Source organism: Trachinotus anak, unplaced genomic scaffold (genome assembly GCF_046630095.1).
Source record: "Trachinotus anak isolate AG129_WGS33_773 ecotype Australia unplaced genomic scaffold, CSIRO_AGI_Tana_v1 ptg000003l, whole genome shotgun sequence".
In the NCBI taxonomy this organism is placed as follows: domain Eukaryota; kingdom Metazoa; phylum Chordata; class Actinopteri; order Carangiformes; family Carangidae; genus Trachinotus; species Trachinotus anak.
Window position 1 is genome coordinate 23,376,454 of NW_027273854.1, and position 19,359 is coordinate 23,395,812.

General features: G+C 40.6%; 1 protein-coding gene across 5 annotated transcripts; it reads right to left on the reverse strand.

Moving 5' to 3' along the window:
• Positions 1-246: 246 nt before the first annotated feature.
• Positions 247-18,944, reverse strand: LOC139618620 (histone acetyltransferase KAT7-like). 5 transcript variants are annotated; one of them, XM_071474709.1, is made up of 15 exons: positions 18,775-18,944; positions 16,403-16,547; positions 14,273-14,491; positions 11,970-12,251; positions 11,789-11,871; positions 11,359-11,445; positions 9,786-9,884; positions 9,572-9,682; positions 8,487-8,678; positions 6,844-6,933; positions 5,909-6,049; positions 5,514-5,607; positions 5,085-5,231; positions 1,316-1,422; positions 247-1,134 (listed from the first exon to the last, which is right to left on the reverse strand). In XM_071474709.1, exons 1-15 carry the CDS (start codon positions 18,787-18,789, stop codon positions 1,036-1,038), a joined length of 1,911 nt encoding a protein of 636 aa, XP_071330810.1. In that variant the 5' UTR covers positions 18,790-18,944; the 3' UTR covers positions 247-1,035. The 5 variants fall into 5 exon arrangements, with proteins under 5 accessions (XP_071330810.1, XP_071330807.1, XP_071330809.1 ...); XM_071474706.1 differs by lacking the exon at positions 18,775-18,944 and adding an exon at positions 16,681-17,038 and having other exon boundaries at positions 11,970-12,254; XM_071474708.1 differs by having other exon boundaries at positions 897-1,134; positions 11,970-12,254; positions 18,775-18,935.
• Positions 18,945-19,359: the final 415 nt, after the last annotated feature.

Consider the following 19,359-nt stretch of genomic DNA (forward strand, 5'->3'; position numbering starts at 1 on the left):
CAACAACTGCTACCAGAATTAGCCAATTAGCACCTGTTAGCTAGAACGACAACAATGTCAAAGTAATTCTGTGTCATCCAACAAGAGGCTGCTGCTGTAAACAAACACAGTATGCACTATAAAAATGTTAGAAAATAAGAATGAGAATAAAACATTTTATAATAATGAGTTGAGAGTTAGTAATTGCTTAAATTCATTCACAAGTTCTTGTGTCATTTATGTATATATGACAGCTTATTCATAGGATTTTTCTTTTTTTTTAACTATTGAATATTTTGGGGCTCCATATTTACCCGCTTGCATTTTCAAAGGCACCAGTCATTTGACAATAGTGTTTAAACAAAGGTTTGAAGAATAGTAGTGACAAGAAACAGGAAATCTATAAAGTTCTGTTTGTACTACGTGTTATTGAAAAAACAAGATCACAGCTAACTAACAAAATCTAAAACAAAACATGTAACATTGCCTTAACTTCAGTGCCAGTGGCATAGAGTTGTCCACATATATAAACACTAAACTGCAGAGTCTAGTTTTAATTCAAATTCATTGCTTATTGCTTCAGATACATCTAAACCATAACTGCTATGTTACAATTAGCTGAATTCCAGTATTTAAGGACATCTACAGCTGCAATAATGCTCTTTTCACCTGTTATTAAACATTCACATCAATTACTCATTACTCTTCATGTTTTGGTCCTCCACATTTGTACATGTTTTTTGCATGTACAACTGGTTAAATCTCTGACCACACACAGCAGTTTAAAACATTGAATACACTCATTATTTTCAGTTTCAGTTTATGTTATTGTTGGACTAAAGTCAGTTTCCCGAGCTATGACAGTGACTGCTTGAACCCAGAGTAACTGACTCTGTAAGTGGATAATGTGCTGTAGCTGGCTGAAAGCATTTTATACTTTAAAAAGAGTGCATGTGAGGGTTTAGGCTCAGGGTCTGTGAGCATGCCAGTGTACAGAGGAGGATCTGTCTGTGTTTGTGTGTGTTGTGGGGTTTTGGAGTGTGAAAGGAAGCTCCTCTACGTCCCTTTAGGCGGTGTCCATTTTAAGGCTGTGGGATCAATGGTCTTGCCATTACCACGTTTTGTCTCCTTGGCCTTCCAGTCGTCAATAAGGTCCTACAGTACGAAAAAGCACCTTAGCTGTGTATACAAATGAAGAGCTATGTAATAAAGTTGAAATCTAACAAATGTCTTGACCAAAACTAATTCCCTAGAGCACGTATTATCTAGAAACTGACTGGATAGCATGAAGGAAATTCTGACTTTTTATATTTCTTATTAATATTTTGCTTCTTACCTGTCTCTTTAAAACCAGGTGTTTTCCCTTCCAGTATTTGAGCATCTGAAGGGACTGCAGTGTGCTGACAATATCCACTGGGTTCACTGCCGTCTCCTGACTGATCTCTGTGAACACAAGAGTTAATCACCAGAGTTAGAAGGTCAGAGTGAAGGGAGCAGATAGATTGATAAGATAGATTGATAGGACTAACAGGCTACAGCCATGCTATCTGCTCTGTGAGCCTGTACTTGCACAGTAGTGCTTTGAGCTAATGCTAATGTCAAAATTCTAACATGCTCGCAGTGACAATGTTAAAGGTCCCAAATTGTATAAAGGTTGATTTCCATGTGTTTTTTGATTATAAAGCAGGTCTAGGTTCTATATTAATACTGTGAAAGTATCAAAGCCTCAGTCCACAGAGAAATGCACACAGCCTGTATTCAGAAACTGAGCCTTAAAACCAGCTGTCAGGACTCCTGTAACTTTGTGATGTCACAACAAAGCAGAGCCTCAGAGCCTTTCCCACAATGTTAAAACAATTCCTTTGAGATGTTGATATTTAGCAGGCATGATGTTTACCATGTCTGCCATATTATTTTAGTGTGTTAAAATGTTAACTAGCTAATTAACATTGGCTGATTAGAACCAATCACTGGTCAAGAGTTCTGCAGTGTTTGAACATAAACCAAAGTACAAAACAAATTAAAAATGTGATCTGATGATGGTACTATAGATGAAGATCAACAAAATCATTATAATTCATGATGTGGGGGGACATCAGTGTCCAAAACCAGATTTTTTGCCAATCCATGTTGTTGAGATATTTCACTTTAGACCATCATTGCTTCCCTAGAGCCCAGCCATTAGTGAGGCTAAAAAAACAGCATTAGAGTACAACAGATTACAAGAATTACAAGACCACAATAAAGCTCTAAGATCACACAATTACAGTTACACAGAGGTGGAGTCTGACTTTTGTATTTTCATCATGAAAAGTGTTTTCTGAGGTCAGTAAACATGGACTGTTGAGCTGCCACGCTGTGTTTTTAGATTTCATAACAGTGAAGAAAAGAAAAGAAAAGAAAAAAAAGGGAAAAAAAATCTAATCACAGGAGGAATTTTGATTTGTTTCTATGCAACTGAAAAGCTCATTCACTCACTCACCATTACAAAACTCCAGCTAAAGTATGGCATCATTCACAGCTGCTTTTGTGTAAATTCAGCGGTGTAGTTAGAACTAATCAAAATGCTATTGAATGATGATAAAACCCACTGTGTACAATGTCATGCGTAGCGACTCTCTCCAGGCATACCAGAGGATGACAAAGGTACGGCAGTCGAATCGGGGCAGTACAGTGAGAACACATTTTGAGTGCGGACTGGGATGACTGAGAGGAGTCATTTGTATCCCTCTGTGTGTTGAAAACATCTTTCTAAATTCAAAGTAACATGCAGACATATTGGGGGGGGAAAAACACAAACTCAAAAGAAAAGGAGGGAAAAAAGAGGCTTGGACATGAGGGAACAGAGTGTACTGGTTTGTTTGCTGTCTGACCCTGGTAGCCATCTATTATTTCATGTTTTCACTACCTCTTTATTTTGTATGAGAAAAAGGTTTTTGAATTGCAGTGAATTAGAGTTATTTGTGAAAACCAACTCATCTAAAACTCTATGTAATATTATGTTTTAGTCAGTCATAGTCAACTGAAATTATTCACAAATCCACAGTGCTTACTTTAGAGTTATGTATAATTGGTGCTGTTAAAATCATGATGAATCAGTGACTGTGCAAAACTTCCCTCGTGTCCGTGTTTAATATGAACAATATGAATGGAGAGCGAGGAGCAGCAGGTTGTCTATTACTCAGCCAGTAAAGGACGATCAGTGATTTCACTCCATCATCAGTTCAGGAGGAAGGAAATGCATTCAACACGTTTGCTGGACTTTAAGTAAACACGCAATGTGTTTTGGTGAGAAACACTAACTGAAAACAGAACTTTTGTTTGTTCATGAGAAAACCTGAAAAGGCATCTGAATGAGAAGTTAATTTAGCAGGAGATAAAAAGCTCCAATGTCACCTGCTGGTGCACTTCGATTAAAGTGATGTTAAGATGAACACTGTATCATTACCCACTTGTGCAAGCTAACGGTGTGGCTCTATGGAGCCAGTGTTGGTCAGTGCGCTACTTAGGTCTAGACTGAGACATCTGAACAGCTACTGGACATGACATTTGGCTCAGGGTACTTTCACACTTGCACTTTTTAGTCCGGTTCAATAAAGCCCTGCTCCTTTTTCCTCCTTTGTGTGATTTGTCCAGGCAGGTGTGAAGACAGTAATTGCACTCAGGTGTGGAAGGAAACAATCACACCGAGACCCTTTCGAGGAGGTGGTCTGAGTCCGGTCCCAAACGAACTCTGGAGCAGTTTGTTTTTGGCGTGAAAGAGTTTTGAACTCGATCTGATCCCACAAGCAGGTGGACTTTGAGATGGATGGTCAGATGTGATGTTAGCATGTCATTGTACATCGTCAACATCAACACCTTATAAGAGTCAGAATCTGTGCAACATACGACTCACTGAAGCGACTCTGCGTTCTGGTATTGGGTAGTATGTTGTTAAATTGCCCAGATACATGCTAGAGCTATAAGAAATGTAATTTCTGATTTATGTTGCAGAGGATATCATAGTCCAGAATGCAGGACCTTCTTCCTGTGTTTACATTACACACACTGCTCCTGCCAGACGATCTGACCAAGAAGCATAGTGAAGGTTCTCACGTGGTTTGTAGTGATGTGTTTTGGTTCACTTGAACTTTTCTCTGTCTGAAATTAAACCAAACCGAGGGGGAAATGCTACAAGTTTACAAACTCATCAACTGAATCGTACCAAAGCAAACAAACTTTAGGTGTGAAAACGCCCTAAGACACTGATGTTCCTCTTAGGATGGGACACCTGCAAAACTAATAACTGCTATATGTTAGGTTTTGCACTAATTAGCGAACACTTACATTCCACCATGCTAAACTAAGATGTTAGCCTGCTAATGTTAGCATTTCACTCAAAGCACCACTGTGTTTCAGTACAGCCTCACAGAGCTGCTGGCATGGCTTGTTTCTGTTTTCATCACAGTAACAGGGATTTTCCTCAGGAATGGACACAACCAGCACAACAAAGCGTCTGAAGGAGTTTGGGATGTTGGGAAGTGCTGTGTGCATCCACCTTCATTTATCACCTTGACACTGACTTGGTGTGACCTCAGTGCTCTCCGATCCATTCACAAAGGTGGACACACATGCATACACATATTAATACACACACACACACACACACACACACACACACACACACAAGTTCGCTTTCTGGCTCCTCCAGTGCACAAGTCTCCAAGTGTCCTTGGGGAAGATACAGAACCCCAAACTGCCCCCGATGTATGGGTGAATGTGGCTTGTGGTGTTAAGAGCTTTGAGTGGTTAAAAACACAGTAAGTGCAGTCCTTTGATCATTTAGGCTTACCACAGCAGAGCAATAAAAGCCCTGAAGCCCGATAGACTTTTAATTTGAAAATGTTAAAGTGTTGAGTTTGTATTAATATGTAACACGGTAACTTTAACACAGCAAACGGGAGCGATTGTCACTCAGTCGGGAACATTCACGGTGATGATGATGATGAAAATTGAAAATGTGGGTGGTGACTCAGAGACCTGGACAGACCACTGCCCAACCTTCCTCCCTCCTGAAATGTTCCTGTCTCTTTCCATAATTTTGGAGGGCGTGGTTTCATTCTGACCTTTGATGGAGATCTCCTTGCCCTGGAAATTGTTCAGGTAGCGCAGCAGCACCTCCTTCCAGTAACTCCGGTAGCTGATAAGGCCCAGGTCCGACAGAGGGCGCTCGGGTGACCCCACTTTCTCTTCCACCTTGGACAACAGGTAACCTGGGAGGACAGATTGGATAGAGCTTTTTATTGTCTTTACTCTTAAGCATTTCTTCCATAAGGACACAGAAAAGGGTGATAAAATAACAATATTAATGACTGTAATATCAAAATCACACAAGTGTTTTTTCAGGCAGACAGCCTCTTAAATCTGCTGTTATTGTGCTGAGCAGAACCCCTGGCCAGTGTGTGCACAAGTAAAATTTATGAGAGTAGAAGACAAAAACACACACTTACAAGGACACACAAAGAGAAACACACATAGTGATAGTCTGTACTCACTGAAGTCTATGAGCATCTTGCCATAGCCCTGCCTCATGTACTGTGGCATAGTGAGGATACAGGACACGTTGTAGTTCAGGAAAGAGTTCTTCTCCTGCACAAAGAGAATCAATTTGTAAAGGTTTTGTTTTTGAGTTTGAGATTACTGATGTTTTGAGCTGATATTTACACAGGCAGATGATATACTTTATGTCCTGGGGGCACTATGCAATAATCAAAAGCAATTAATGAACTTACTTTGAGTCTCCACAGTCCAGAAACAGCAAATCAGTGCTTTGCACAGTTCACTCTCAAACCTACAGCCTCATATCATCAGGCAGCCTAGAAAAACTTTACTTAAAGGTTTCTGTTCAAATAATGCAGATATATTGGGAAAGCTAGAGCTCCTGGGTTACCTTAGAGAAGTATCCCACTAGGTGGCAGCCTGTGTTGTCAGCTTCAGTCATGACGTAGAAGAGGAAAGGCTCGACGTCGTAGTACAGAGTCTTGTGGTCCAGGAATAGTTTCGCCAGCAAACACAAGTTCTGGCAGTAAATCTGCGAGGAAGGGGCATCACAGGCATTACAACTGATCACGGCTTACTGGTTCACTTCACACCAATATAAATGAGCAATATATAATGTAAGCATGCATGATAGCACACTGGTCAGCTGTCTGTCCCTGTCTTTGTGTAAACACAGGTATCTACTCTCACACAGACAGATTTCTGTGTCCTTTTTAAAGGAGTCTTTCATTTAGATGCAAACATTGGTTAAAAGGGTCAAACACACAGGTCATACTTTCAGTTAAAGAATTAACACTACAGAAAGGTAACCAGAGCCATTGTTAGGTGTCATGCAAGAACCGGTCATCTGAACAGACTTGATCTTAAGTTGCACTTACTGGTTTTCTCTTAGACATACTGTAAATGATGGTCACCAGGGGTCCATCACTCAGACCATCCCCTCTTCCTTTTGGTCACAGTAAAATGTTGCGCTGATAACACATCACTAGCAGCTGTATCATCATTTTCTAACAGTACAGACTCCTGTAATCTGATTACTGACACTGCTATATGTGTTTTATTCTCCCCTGCTGATTATTAAATTGAAAGTAGCATGTAGCCCACACACACCTCCTCATGGCAAAGAGGTATTAACCAAGTTGGAACAAGTAATTATGACAAGTTAAGAGTTTGCTGAACCCGACTCAGAACACTCATATGAGAGAAGGTCACAGAATAAAGTACGAGAGGTTTACGACAGAAATGTGAAAATGTTCTTGCATGAGGATCAATGATTCCTGGATCTTCTGGATGAAGATCAGGATGAGTTGTGCAGCTCTCTCTCACCTTGTTCTTCTTTCCGTCCACCTCAAAGACGGAGATGTTCCCCTTCCTGTAGATCTCGTCACCTGGAGGATGCTTCCACACACACTTAGCCTTTATGCAACAAGGAGGAAAGACAAAGCAAAGGTTAGTTTATATGAAGGTTAGTAAAACATTTCACTTTGAGTTTCACACAGTGGTCAGTCAGGACTAAAAACTTTTATAAGGGCTCAATTCACATCTCTAGTCTGGCAGATTTAAACTCTGCCAAGTGTTTTTTTTTTTTTAATCTCAATGCCATCTCTCATTGGTGTTGGAAAAAAATATTTTCTTTTCAATACTTCATTGCAAAAACTGACACAGTTCAGCAGAGCACCCAGTTCAGTAAAAGCTGCTCCTCTTGCATCTCTCACTTAAATATAGAAACAGTGTGACCTGCATCAGAAGGGCAAAGTTATAAAGTCTATCTAAATAGAGTCTCCACAGACCGGGAATAAAATTATGAACCGCCTTAGGCACTGAGATAGCAAGGAACTAATCCCAGACTCTATTTTCAATTTAAACCTTCAACATTACTGAGCAGAAGCTTTATTTTTTTTTGGTTATCAATCAGAGATAAAAGACCAGTTCACAACCACACCAGAAAGAAGAATTTACTGTATAAGTCAAAGAACAGCCTGAGGAACTGTGAATGGCACAGTTGTTGCAGGTGAGCATTTATTTTCATAATGCAGTCCGTTTCTGTAATAAACACTGAGGTAAGTCACACATCTGATTATGTGTATGTATATATATATATACATATATACATATATATATCAGCAGAATGAATCCGTAAAGTAAATCCAAATATTGAAACTGCACACTACAGAAGTCCTACACAGCTCTTAACATTACAATGAATAAGTTCTGCATCACCTCTTAAATAATGATCTGAGATGTTGATGACAAAGATGCAGTTCAGGAAAGCAACAGAATTCTACTGGAGAAATGCTGTATTGTATGAGCCTCATTCTGTCTTCATATACTGGAGCATTAGACATGCAGGACTGTTCTTTTAGTTCACATCTGCATTAAAAAAAATCTCCTACACACACATCATGTATCTGAATCTCTTTAAGTCATTTTCTAACTCTGACTGAAATAAAAACAGCAGCCTGCCACTGAAATAAAGAAAATCAACACCACCGTGTCTTTTTTATAGTTGCATTAAAATGACAGTTCTCCATCACAAGCTGTGAACACAACACACATATTGTCCCCTGGCAAACTTGTTAGAAAACTATTTACACATCAAGCTGATGTGAAGCAACAGGCAGTGAACAGAGAGTTTATCAGAGCTTCTTCACTGAAAACAGCTGCTACCTGCAGCCAATGAGAGCACAGAGCAAAACCATGAGCTGGAAGTCAGCAGAGCAGAGGGGACCTGCAGAGCTGGGTGATAATTCTCTGTGGGTTTGTCACTATGAGAAAAGGTAGTCATGTGATCAGCTGTTAATATAACAATACTTATAGTAGCTACTTTAAATAAAAAATTTAATGTGTGGACAAGACTTTTAAAAGATAAAAATAAATAAATTTGTCAAGTCAACTTATCACTGTAAGGTTTTAAGGCATTCTCGAACTTTTTCAGGATCTGCCTCAGTAAAGTGAAAAAGCTGCCTCACCATGTGCCTGCGCAGAATGGTCTGGCTCTTCATGTACTTAAGGCAGAACTCGCACATGTAGAGTCGCCCCAGGCGGGCGTACTCCTCTGGATATGGAGAGTGGTACCAGGTGTCCAGCTCATAGCGACCGAACACGATGGTCTTTATCATGTTGCTGCCCTCGGACACCTGACCAGCCAGACGGAGCTTCTCCTGCACAGGCCAGGACAGGAGGGACAGGGAGAGGGGGACAGGAAGTGAAAAGGTATAAAGAAGAGAGGGCAGGTGAGCAGGCAGAGGGGAGAGAGGAGAAAGAGGAAAAGATCTCAGTTATTCAGGGAAGAGGATCAAGTGAGCGAAAGATCACACTCAGGGAAACCTCAGTGAAGGAAACCAGCCACAAAAAATAAAACAGTGAAAAGATGTTGGAAAAAATTAGGATGAGGATCAAATAGGAAAAGACTTAATATGAAGAAATGAAGCTAATTTGTTCTGAAGATATTTCTGTTTATATGTTGTGTGCAAGGATTTTTAAGACAAACTTAACTTACTTACTAAAACTATGACACAGTCATAAGAAAAAATAGCACGAGACTTGACTCGTGTCAATATTTAAGTCAGCATTTCCATGCTAGTATAACATAACTTTGTGAAGTAAAGTGTTAAATATGTTCACTGATCACAAGTTTTTCAAGATGACTTTTATTTTGAAGTGAAACTGAGACTATTTATCGCTTGAAAATCCTGTCATTAATCCATATCCGTTGTTTTCTTTGGAGAGCTGCATGGTATTTGTACCTACAAAGCTAAAACATGCAAAACCGTTTATGTGATCGTCTGAAGTAAGCCTTACTGAAAATATCAATGCTCACTCTAATCTTAAGGGGTCACAAAGTAACAGAGCAGGAGAACCAACAAATACAGAACAACAGGAAGTGATTGTCCAAACTACCAAAAATATCTCAGACTCCTCCTGTGGCTGCAGAGGAGGGTTTTCAGACTGAAACAGAGAAGAAGAGGAGTAAGGCAGAAAAGAGGGGACAAAAAAGAAGGGGGGAAGGAGAAAAGAGTAAGGGAGGGAGATGATGATGAGTTTTCTCTCTTACAAGGTCGTCCGAGGCACGTGCCTGCGCTTTCCTGAACAGCTCGAGGTCGTAGTCGCTGGTGATGTTCTCCAGCAGCGGCTCCCGGCTTGGCCCATGGCTTTGACGGTGCTCCTGGCAGTGGAGGGTGGAGGGAGGGGGGGGAGAAGAAACACTCTCAAAATATAATATTTTCGTTTGCTTCATTTGCACACGCAGGCATTTCTCACCCACTTACCATGTACTTTTCCTTCTGCTCCTTATTGAGGCCAGAGTTCCTCTTCCTCCTCAGCTCCGTCACCTTCTCCTTGTAGCGCAACTGACGATCTGTTGGGGCCTGAGACAGAGACAAACACTTCAACAGTCTGCACTTGCGTTTGAAGCCCATTATCTTTTAAGGAGCTGCAATGGTGGAGCAAAATACAGATCACTCGCTTAAATTTAAATGTCTGATGATTACACTGTATATGAAGAGACTGTGTCTTGCTGAGTTGTATTGATTTCCATTAATACTAATAAGATATTTTATGACTGCTTGATGAATAAAAAATGAACACAAAATGTGACGGTTCATATTCAAGTCTGCTTTTAGCATCTGTACCCGCAGGCATCTATACTTGGACCACTTTAATGTAGACTTCTGTCTGAAGAAATTCCTCCTATATGCTGATGATACTGTGATTTATACACATGGTTTCCCTGCTCTTAAACTTACGAATGTAATGAACCCTATTACAGTGTAGCTAAACAAATCATGTCTTAAGTTTAATGTGTTCTTTTACTCATGTTAGCAGATCAAAAGTTACAAGCTGTGTCTGACTTCAAGTAGCTGGAGGTTTGGATCAATTCTAGTCTGTTTTTCAGATGAAAAAAATAAGAAACAATTGGTTATAATAATGTAATCACTGTATATACTCCACCTGGACTAAACCAAGCAGCTTTCAGAGTTGTCACATTTTAAATGACAAATAAAACCCTGAGCTGGGAAAACTTGTTGTTGATTTGTTTTAAGAAATTAGATTTCCTGAATAAAGGATGATAATATAATGTGCTGAAATATTGAATGACCCTTACTCACTCAAAAAAAAAAATAGCTTTGTCTTGTTTATTAAAACAAATTACATAATGCTACTCAATCCCACACTCTTGTCCTTTCAAACTTTTTTCCCTTTCTCCTTACTTGCATTGTATGGATTGCAGCTACCGTGTGTTATGCTGCAGCATTGTTTATTGTGGGATGTGTACTACAGTATTTCTTATATCAAATTTCACAAAAGTTTATTCTCTTTTCAGGGGGGCTTTTGTAACATCTGGTCAGGGACTACCACACATTAGCCTTCTAAGGCACCCCTGGCTCAGTTATGTGTTTTCTCTGTGGATCAATGACAACTGTCCTTATCAGATAAACTAACTAGTAAACTACATGAGACAAGGCTGTAAGAATGAGTCCTACCACACTTACTGTGAGAACCTACAGCAGCATCCCTGTTCTCTGGCCCTGTTACACTGAGGAACCACAGATAGCTCAGATCTCTGCTGCTGCTTCAGGAGTAATGCGTGCAGTGTGCAGGAAGTCCCCTCCACACACACAGACACACTAACACACCTTCAGTTCATGATGGAGTGAACTGGACAGGTGAAATCAAGGACGGGTCACAGCCCTCACCTGAATTCACTTGCTCAGTTCAGTTGAAAAAGAGGATCACCTTTCAGAAAGACTGAAAGTGTGTAACTGTATCTGTGTTTAACATGTGAGCGTGCATCACTACGTGTTATGCTTGCCTGATGCACTGGTGTGTTTTGTGCGTTACCTGGTTTCTTGTGGAATGCCTGTTCTCGTCCTGACGGTGTGACAGCGTCCTTTCCTCAGCCTGTTTGTCGCGCGTTGATGCCTTGCCCTGACAAAAACATCAACACTGTCTACCACCAACGACTCACAAGCAGCAGCCCTGCAGCAGCAACATCACAGCAACCACCTCCATGTTCCTGGAGGCTTTGCAGCTTGACAGTTTCAATTTGAGTCTGTTGGCTTCCTTCAGTTTCATTCACCTGACACTTGGTCGCTGTGTGTTGTCTGAGATGTTCCCACTATAGACTCTGGGTTTGACTAATGAGAAATATTAAAGGAACTGAAGGAAAATATGTAGCATATTCTTACTTCAATGTGGCAGATAGTTGTGTGTGTGTGTGTGTGTGTGTGTGTGTGTGTGTGTGTGTGTGTGTGTGTGCGTGTGTGTGTACCTTGCACTCATCAGCAGAGAGGTTGTGGTAGAGGGGACATCCAGATATGGAGAAATGTCTCTCATGCCTCCCTGTTAGATGACCTGAGTGAAACACAGAGGGGGAAACCGGGCTCAGAGTTGGTCTGTAGATGCAGGACATCTGATCCAATCAAAAATGTTGCAAGTGTTTGTGCCCTCACCCAGGGAGTTGCAGCCAGGTGTGGGACACTTCATGTTGAAGTTGTAGCTCTCGTGGAACCGCCGTCGCTTGGGCCTGTGGGAAAGGTCGTGGGCGGCGGCCTCTTTGAGTGACAGCTCTTTAGCCAATCGCTCGTCCTCCTCTTGTGATACTACAATATCGTTGCTAGAAGACACAAGGTCGTTGCTTGGGCTGGAAACCTCAATGTCTGACTCTGAGGATGGGGCGTTGCCTGTCGGGGTGCGAGGAGGGGTCTCATCCCGGTCCACCCCCTGCTTTAGGTCTGCTGAGCCAATCAGAACAAGAAAACATATTCAGTGATTAAAAATTTTAATGTATCCCAAAGAAGCCAAAGTTTTCATAAAAATGTTTTACCACTGTTTTGTGCTAAAAAGCATCAAGCCTGTCTCCTGCAACAAATCTGTCTTAAGAGAAATCTCTGTTATTTGCAAATATGACCACATACAGATGCAGTTAACACCCTCCAGCAGAGGCTACCAGCAGAGAAATTCAATAGTAAAGACTGATGTTACTGCAGCAGACCAGTGTTTGGGCTCAGAGATGCTGGCAGGTGAATGGGAGGACATACTGCAGCCAATTTCCTTCCTTATTTTTCCAGTAACACTGGGCTATTCAAGTTGTCAGGCAAATTACTGTTATACCCCAAAACATCATTCTTAATATCGCTTAAATCTGAGGTCAGACTAACTTTCTTTGACGACCGGCAAAACACTAACTCTGCCAATTAATATTTCTGTAAGAATAATTTGAATATTACATTATTACATCTTGAGTTTTCTAAGTAGTAAGAATTCATATTCCATTAAAAATACCAATTACTTGTGGTAGTGACACATTTGACAGAGGAACTACATATGTTCAATGATAATGATGAATTTCCCGTGGCTGTTTTTTTATCTTTCCAAAGTTTTTGACAGGGTTGACCATAATAGATAAAACATCTGTAGCAGACATGAACAGTCTACTGATACTACAGTGACTAGGTGTGGTTGATAGTGCCTTCCAAAAGTTTTTCATCATCAAAGGTAATTTTTCAGGTGCCAAGCAATTAACTCAGCTCTTTTTAAATTAAAAACTGTGTTCCACAGGGGCCGGTTTAAGGGCCCTTATTGTTGTTCATTTGCCTCGTTTGTAAACAGGTATCTAATGCTTTAAATCGTGATAAATACTAGAATGTATTCTTCTTACAAAAACCGTAATAATTAACTAAATTGTTTATCTTTTGCTCATGATTATGAATATTCATAATGTGCAAACTGGAAAACACATATTAATATAATTTAATTTCAAATAGCAAAAACAAACAAACCACAACAAAACAAATCAACATAGAGATAACTTGGCAAAGTAAGGTACATGCTATTGCAGTTATACTGCAATTATAGTTTAGGTGAGTAGACAACATAATATTTATTGGTTAGAAAAGAGGTTTGTTCAGATTGTCACATAAATAAACAAACTGTAGGTAGCTTAGTTATATATTGTTATTTTCAACACACACTGCCTTCAATTTTTAATGACTATTTTAGCACATTAACACCATGCTCAGCTTTAGTCTGCAGTTTCAAAAACCTCAAATGTCTTTTGCAAATAAACCAGGTCTGTGAGACATAATTTAAATAGTAATTATTATAAATGTGTCATGACATCACTCTTAATATCATTATGTGATATTAAGAGATATGAGTCAATGTTAAGGTAACAGATGATAAAATTGAATAAGCAAACAATCTAAGTACAGATGTATCTACTTTAATGGATGGAGCTCCTGGTCTCCATAAGGTTATTCATTCATTCCAATGACAAAACACAAATCCTGGATTTGTTGTTAGGCCTATTTGTCTTCTTTATAATCAGGAACACTCTGTGATCACAGACAGGCCTGATGATATTACCTGAACAGCACCACAATGGATGAATGAAACACACAGATAGACGCCCTTCCTCTTCATCTCGTGCTCATGTTTTCTTTACCCTCCCAGCGTCCTTTTCAAATCTCCCCTCTACTCATCAGTCTTTTCTTTCATCCTCTTTCCTTCCCTCCCTGACTTTACTGCTCCTCACTTTTCTCCCTCCCTCTTTTCAACTCCTTCACCTCTTCTTTCCTCTGTGCCTGTTTCTACTCTCTTATAATAAATTAATCTGCTTGTGCTTCCACTCCCTCAAAACCAACAGGGGGTGAATGAAGACAACAAAAAGCATCCACTTTTTAAAAAAATAAAATTTGAAAGCAGACCTACTGTAGTGCACATGAAGACATATAAGTAACACTACAGGTCTCACCATTGGCCTCAGTATCTGAGCCAGACGACCGACTCTGACGCAGTGGGTATCTTTTGGCTGTGGTGTTTGTCGTCCCCTGTTGGCTGCGTGTGACCCTGCGGCTGGAGGAGAAGACAGACGCTGCCACTGCTGTTGCTGCTGCCGCCTCTGCTGCTGAATCCAGGCCTTCATCAGGACCCACGGCTGCAGGAGAACTACTCCGTACTGAGCTGCAGTTATCTACATGAGAGAAGAGAAGAGAAGAGAAGAGAAGAGAAGAGAAGAGAAGAGAAGAGAAGAGAAGAGAAGAGAAGAGATTACTTCAGGATTGTCACTTTTTAAGACTATTGTCCTTAGCTGCTTTTATCTGCTGGCAATACTTGTCCATCACATGTTAAAAATGCAAAACATAAAACCTCATAAAATGCATTAGAATTCAAAGTCTCCACCTTTAAACTTATAACATTTAGAAATACACTTTCATAATGACTACTTTTACCTACATTTTACTGGTAATATTAAATTTGAGAGTTTGATTCCTTCATTTGTTTGAACAGTGAGACTTTAGGCACAGCCAGAACTGAAATGATTAGTCAATTGAGAGAGAAATTATTGGCAATCATTATCATAATCAATGTCATTTTCAAGCAACAACAAATATTTCCTTGTTCCAGCTTCTAGATTGTGAGAATCTACTGCTGCTCTTTGTCTTTTGTGAAAGGAAACTGAATATCTTTAGGTTTTAGGCTGTAGATCAGACCAAACAAGCAATCTGATATCACCAACCAAAAAATAAAAATAAACAGATGGCATGATAATAAAAATAACTGTTAGGTGCAGCCCTACTTGAGTGCCACTCTGGAAAATTAATGCACAAACTGAACTGAGCAGCTGGATTAAAGGTTTTCCAGATTCTAGATTGGTCTCTTAAACCTGAGCAGTAGTCTGTAACTGAGCACCTCCAAGCGAAAATGGTAAGAATAAGGCAGAGTTACTTGTTGCGAGCGGCCTCAATGGTTATGAAGAGTCTAATTCCTCCACAGAAAAGATGAGTGAACCTCTGAATCCACTTCTTCCTGGAGCAAACACTAAGCTGTGCACTGTGAGGACCGAGGCAGCGTAGCCAACTTCTCCCAGTAACAAAAAGAAGAGGAAGCAGTGTCGGCCTTTCTTTCTCTCTAGTAAATCCCCTCTGGCAGCCACAGCAGAAAGAGGTCACACAGGGTGTGTTTGTGTGTCTGTGGTGGGGGGAGGTCAGCCTGTCTGAACCCATTCATGCTCTATCACTGCCCACATATAATAGCCACTGCTTAACTGTTGAAGAGTGTGTGTGTGTGTGTGTGTGTGTGTGTGTGTGTGTGTGTGTGTGTGTGTGTGTGTGTGTGTGTGTGTGTGTGTGTGTGTGGTGGTGGTGGTGGTGGTGGTGGGGGGGGGGGGGTCTCTCTGTGGTCTCTGAATGAAAACATCCTTTCTCATTAAAATGCCTCACATAAACCTAGTTATACTGCATGTAGACATATTAGGCTTGATAATAAAAGTAAGTAGAGATAAAATATGTGTGATTAAAAGAAGAAAGTTCACAACAGTTCAAGAGCAGAAAAGTAAATGTGATATAATAAATAGGTTTAATTATATCCACACGGAAAATAGCAGGAAAGTGGTTCTTCTATCTTCTTCTATCTCTAAACTATCTAAGTTTAGATCCAAGGAAATTTCCTCCTAAAGTACTGAATACATTGGTGTCATGTTAATGGTGGAATAAACTGCTGTAATTACACCAAATGTAAAAGGTTAATGGGGTTGCTGGATTTTCCTTCTCTGCTGTAAAAGGGAAAATTTCAATCTCATGAATTGGGTTATGGTAAATTGAAAACATAGAACCTTTACAGTAACCCCAAGGCTTTACTTTAATACGTCAAATGTATGAACTATAAAGTGTAAGACCTATTTTGAGGGAACTGAAGTGTTAGCTGGAAGACTCCTGATGCTAACCTCCCCAGTGTATTTATCTGTTCTTTTCTGTGCTATAAAAAAATCCCTCGTTACTTTTATTTTCCCAATGGTCTCTTACTCTTGCCTGTGTAAGATATACTGTATGTACAGTTAGCTTGTGTGACCTCTTGAACCTCCTACAGCGGATTTTGTGTTTACCTTGGGAGCTCTGACTGAGGCGCAGCGATGCGCGCGTCAGGCGGGTGCTGCTGCGCCTGTGCGCGCTGTCGGAGACTTCGGTGTGCTCGAGGTCGGCGGAAAAATCCGAGTCCTCAGTCCCGTCCGAGCTGCTGCCTGCGGTCCTCTGGAAATCACAGTTATAAGAAATGTGTGTGATTTAACTAAAAGTCATAACTAAAAACTGAGTGCGTTCAGTTGGAAAAAATCAGTGAAATTGACTTGAGTATAGATTTGTGTTGTTTTGGGTTTTTTTTTACCAGCGGATAATTCAACAAAGATCCCATACTGAGGGGGGAGGAGCATCACCCCCTCCACATCTTCACCGGCTGTGGACTGGGCTTCTCAGTAAATACTCAAAATAAGACTAAGCGGCGTCATGACGGACACTTCCCGACTGCATCTACTGCTCCAACCCCAATGTATCTCAACGCCTGAGTGCACCTTCCGCGTCAATTTCCAGGCTGGAGTCTGTTATGTCGGCTATTTGTTCAGAGCACTGCCTCCAAGAGCGCGTGACAACTCAGTAAAACCAAATGAACTCAGGAAATGTCCCATAAACGTATTTTAGCGCATAGTTTGTCAAACCCGCTGGCTGACACAAGCTGCCTACCACACGGAATGAGTGGGGTGATGCTGATAACGGAGGCGTATGAGGGGTCTCACCGTACGCCACTAGAAACCAAATTCCGGCTGGGTGGGGGTGGGGTAAGGAGACCAGCCAACATGTCATTTGCATTTCACAAATAACATACTGGGGTCCTCATCCATCCTCTCAAACAACAGCCCAAATGTGCCAATAAAGGGCTATATAATATTAATGAATTATGAATTCCTGTATTCCATCCGTCCAATGTAATATTTTGTATTCATCATTAATTCTTTAGTGTGTTACATTGAATTTAGAAACGATTCATTTCCCTCTGTCGTTTAACTAATATTAATTAAAAAAATCCCACATAGGTCCACTCAGGATATTACGTACACTGTATAATTGTAGATTAACACTTTGATTATCAGGGGGGGAACTGGTTGAAACAGCAGCACTAGAGACAGATTGGATAAAGATACTACAAGAGACCATCTAAAGAAGAGATCACGTTATCAACACTGACCACGCCCACCTTCTACCGGAGACCTACAGTTTCATCTCAGCTACACACCTGTAGAGGCTCCTGACTGCAACTTGCACGGTTGTGTCGCGGCGACAAAGGGCAGACATCTGCCAGAGTACAGAGTAAAACCACCTCTGTTGTAGCACAGGCTACAGTAGGTGTCCCCAGGACCACATTTTGCCACACACACAGACTCACAATATGAAAACAATACCAGCGACAATGTAGCGGATGGTGAAAGTGATGGAAACAGAGCAAAGAAATTGAGAAATGACTGAATAACTAATTTAAAGCTACAGAGATACAAAACAAGTAGGCGACAGGGGAGAATATAGAAAATAATAATTAAACTATACTATACAGCAAAAAGAAACAAAAGCTTTATATAAGACAATGTCAAAAAGCCAGCACACATACATCTACTTTATGTGCATTATGTGGGCCTAATATGTGCACAACTGATAGCAACGCTATTAGGTTACTTTTAATACTAATAAAAATGAAATATATTTTTACAGCATAACGACATATAAGTGTACAGAGCATAACAAGAGAAATAAGCAAACAGCACCACAGCATGCACCACTAACGCACTTTACGGAGCGCGCGTTTGACAACTTCACAACAAAAAAAAAAATCTTGAGCGCTAATTTGCATATGACCAATGAAAACGAAGATGGGCGGAGCTTAAGATAACCCAGCCAATGAACGCGACACGTCCCTGGTTCTGTCCAATCACAGCGATGTTTTGGTACGGACGCTTCGTTTGATCCTAGCACCCAAAGAACAGCCTGTTCCCTCTCTGACAGTTAAAGCTGCCGTTACAGACGTTAACGGAGCCCAGCGTCCTTCCTCAGGGTTACACGAATCTGTCCTCAGGTCGCAAAGCTCAAATTTCCAAAGCCTTTCTTACTGTACCCCGAAGAAGTGACACTTTAAAAACAACAACGCATTCTTGCAACTCAGCAATAAACATGAGCTAGCTTAGCCTTTAGCAACAACACAACAACACGGCAGCTCAGTTGAGTGATTCCAGCACCACTATATTCAAGACACATTTGAAACTCACTCAACGACATTTTGTAGAGTTGCATTTCAGCTCACAGGCGGTCACAGGTTTTTACGCACAACCTGAGCGTTACCTCTACGTTGGCTAACATTAGCTATGACGTTATGTTGTTGTGTGTCCGAGCAGCAGTCTGCTCTTTGGGCTGAGTCTGCAGCAAATGTCTTCCTTACCTTTCTCCGGGGCATTTTCAAAGATGCGGTGTGTCGCCTCAGGTAGATTATTACTCCGTACTTTGGGAGCAATCTATCCCAAGTTGTATAAACAATAAGAACAATAAATCACCAGCTTTTGACATGAGCCAACTCAGCTGAAAAAAAGCGCATCAATTTCTCCGCACTTCCGTGAGGGTAGAGCGCAAGCCCGTTCGTTTTTTTCAGGTACGTTGACAAAATGCGTCCGGGTGGAACATACAGCTTTGATGCTTCGTTGAAGTCAGATATGTAAAATAATATTTCAGCGCGCTCCAGCAGAATATGGCTGGGGTCGGGAATTATCCAAACTTTCCAAAAATATTTAAAAAAAAAATGATTATTTACAATAGCTTAGTTACTTAAATATCAATTAATTAGCCATTCACAGCATAACTAATCAAACAGGTGTCACAGTGCGGAGCCACTTGCTAAAATAAAATACGTATTTAAACCAAATTTGAAATATAGCTAAAAAAAAAATGTTGACGGTAGCTTACAAAAACCATAAACTTTATATTCTTCGCTTAAAACACTCTAATAAACGAACCCTTGGAAACAGGACAC

Bases quoted from the DNA above. Each gene is read 5' to 3' on its own strand.
- LOC139618620 (XM_071474706.1), bottom strand. From the start codon at position 16,707: ATGGGATCTTTGTTGAATTATCCGCTG. The intron at 1,423-5,084 runs GTCAGAATGAAA...TTGTGTTCACAG, and splicing joins CAAGGAGATCTCCATCAAAG to AGATCAGTCAGGAGACGGCA. The intron at 1,135-1,315 runs GTAAGAAGCAAA...TTCGTACTGTAG, and splicing joins ACCTGGTTTTAAAGAGACAG to GACCTTATTGACGACTGGAA.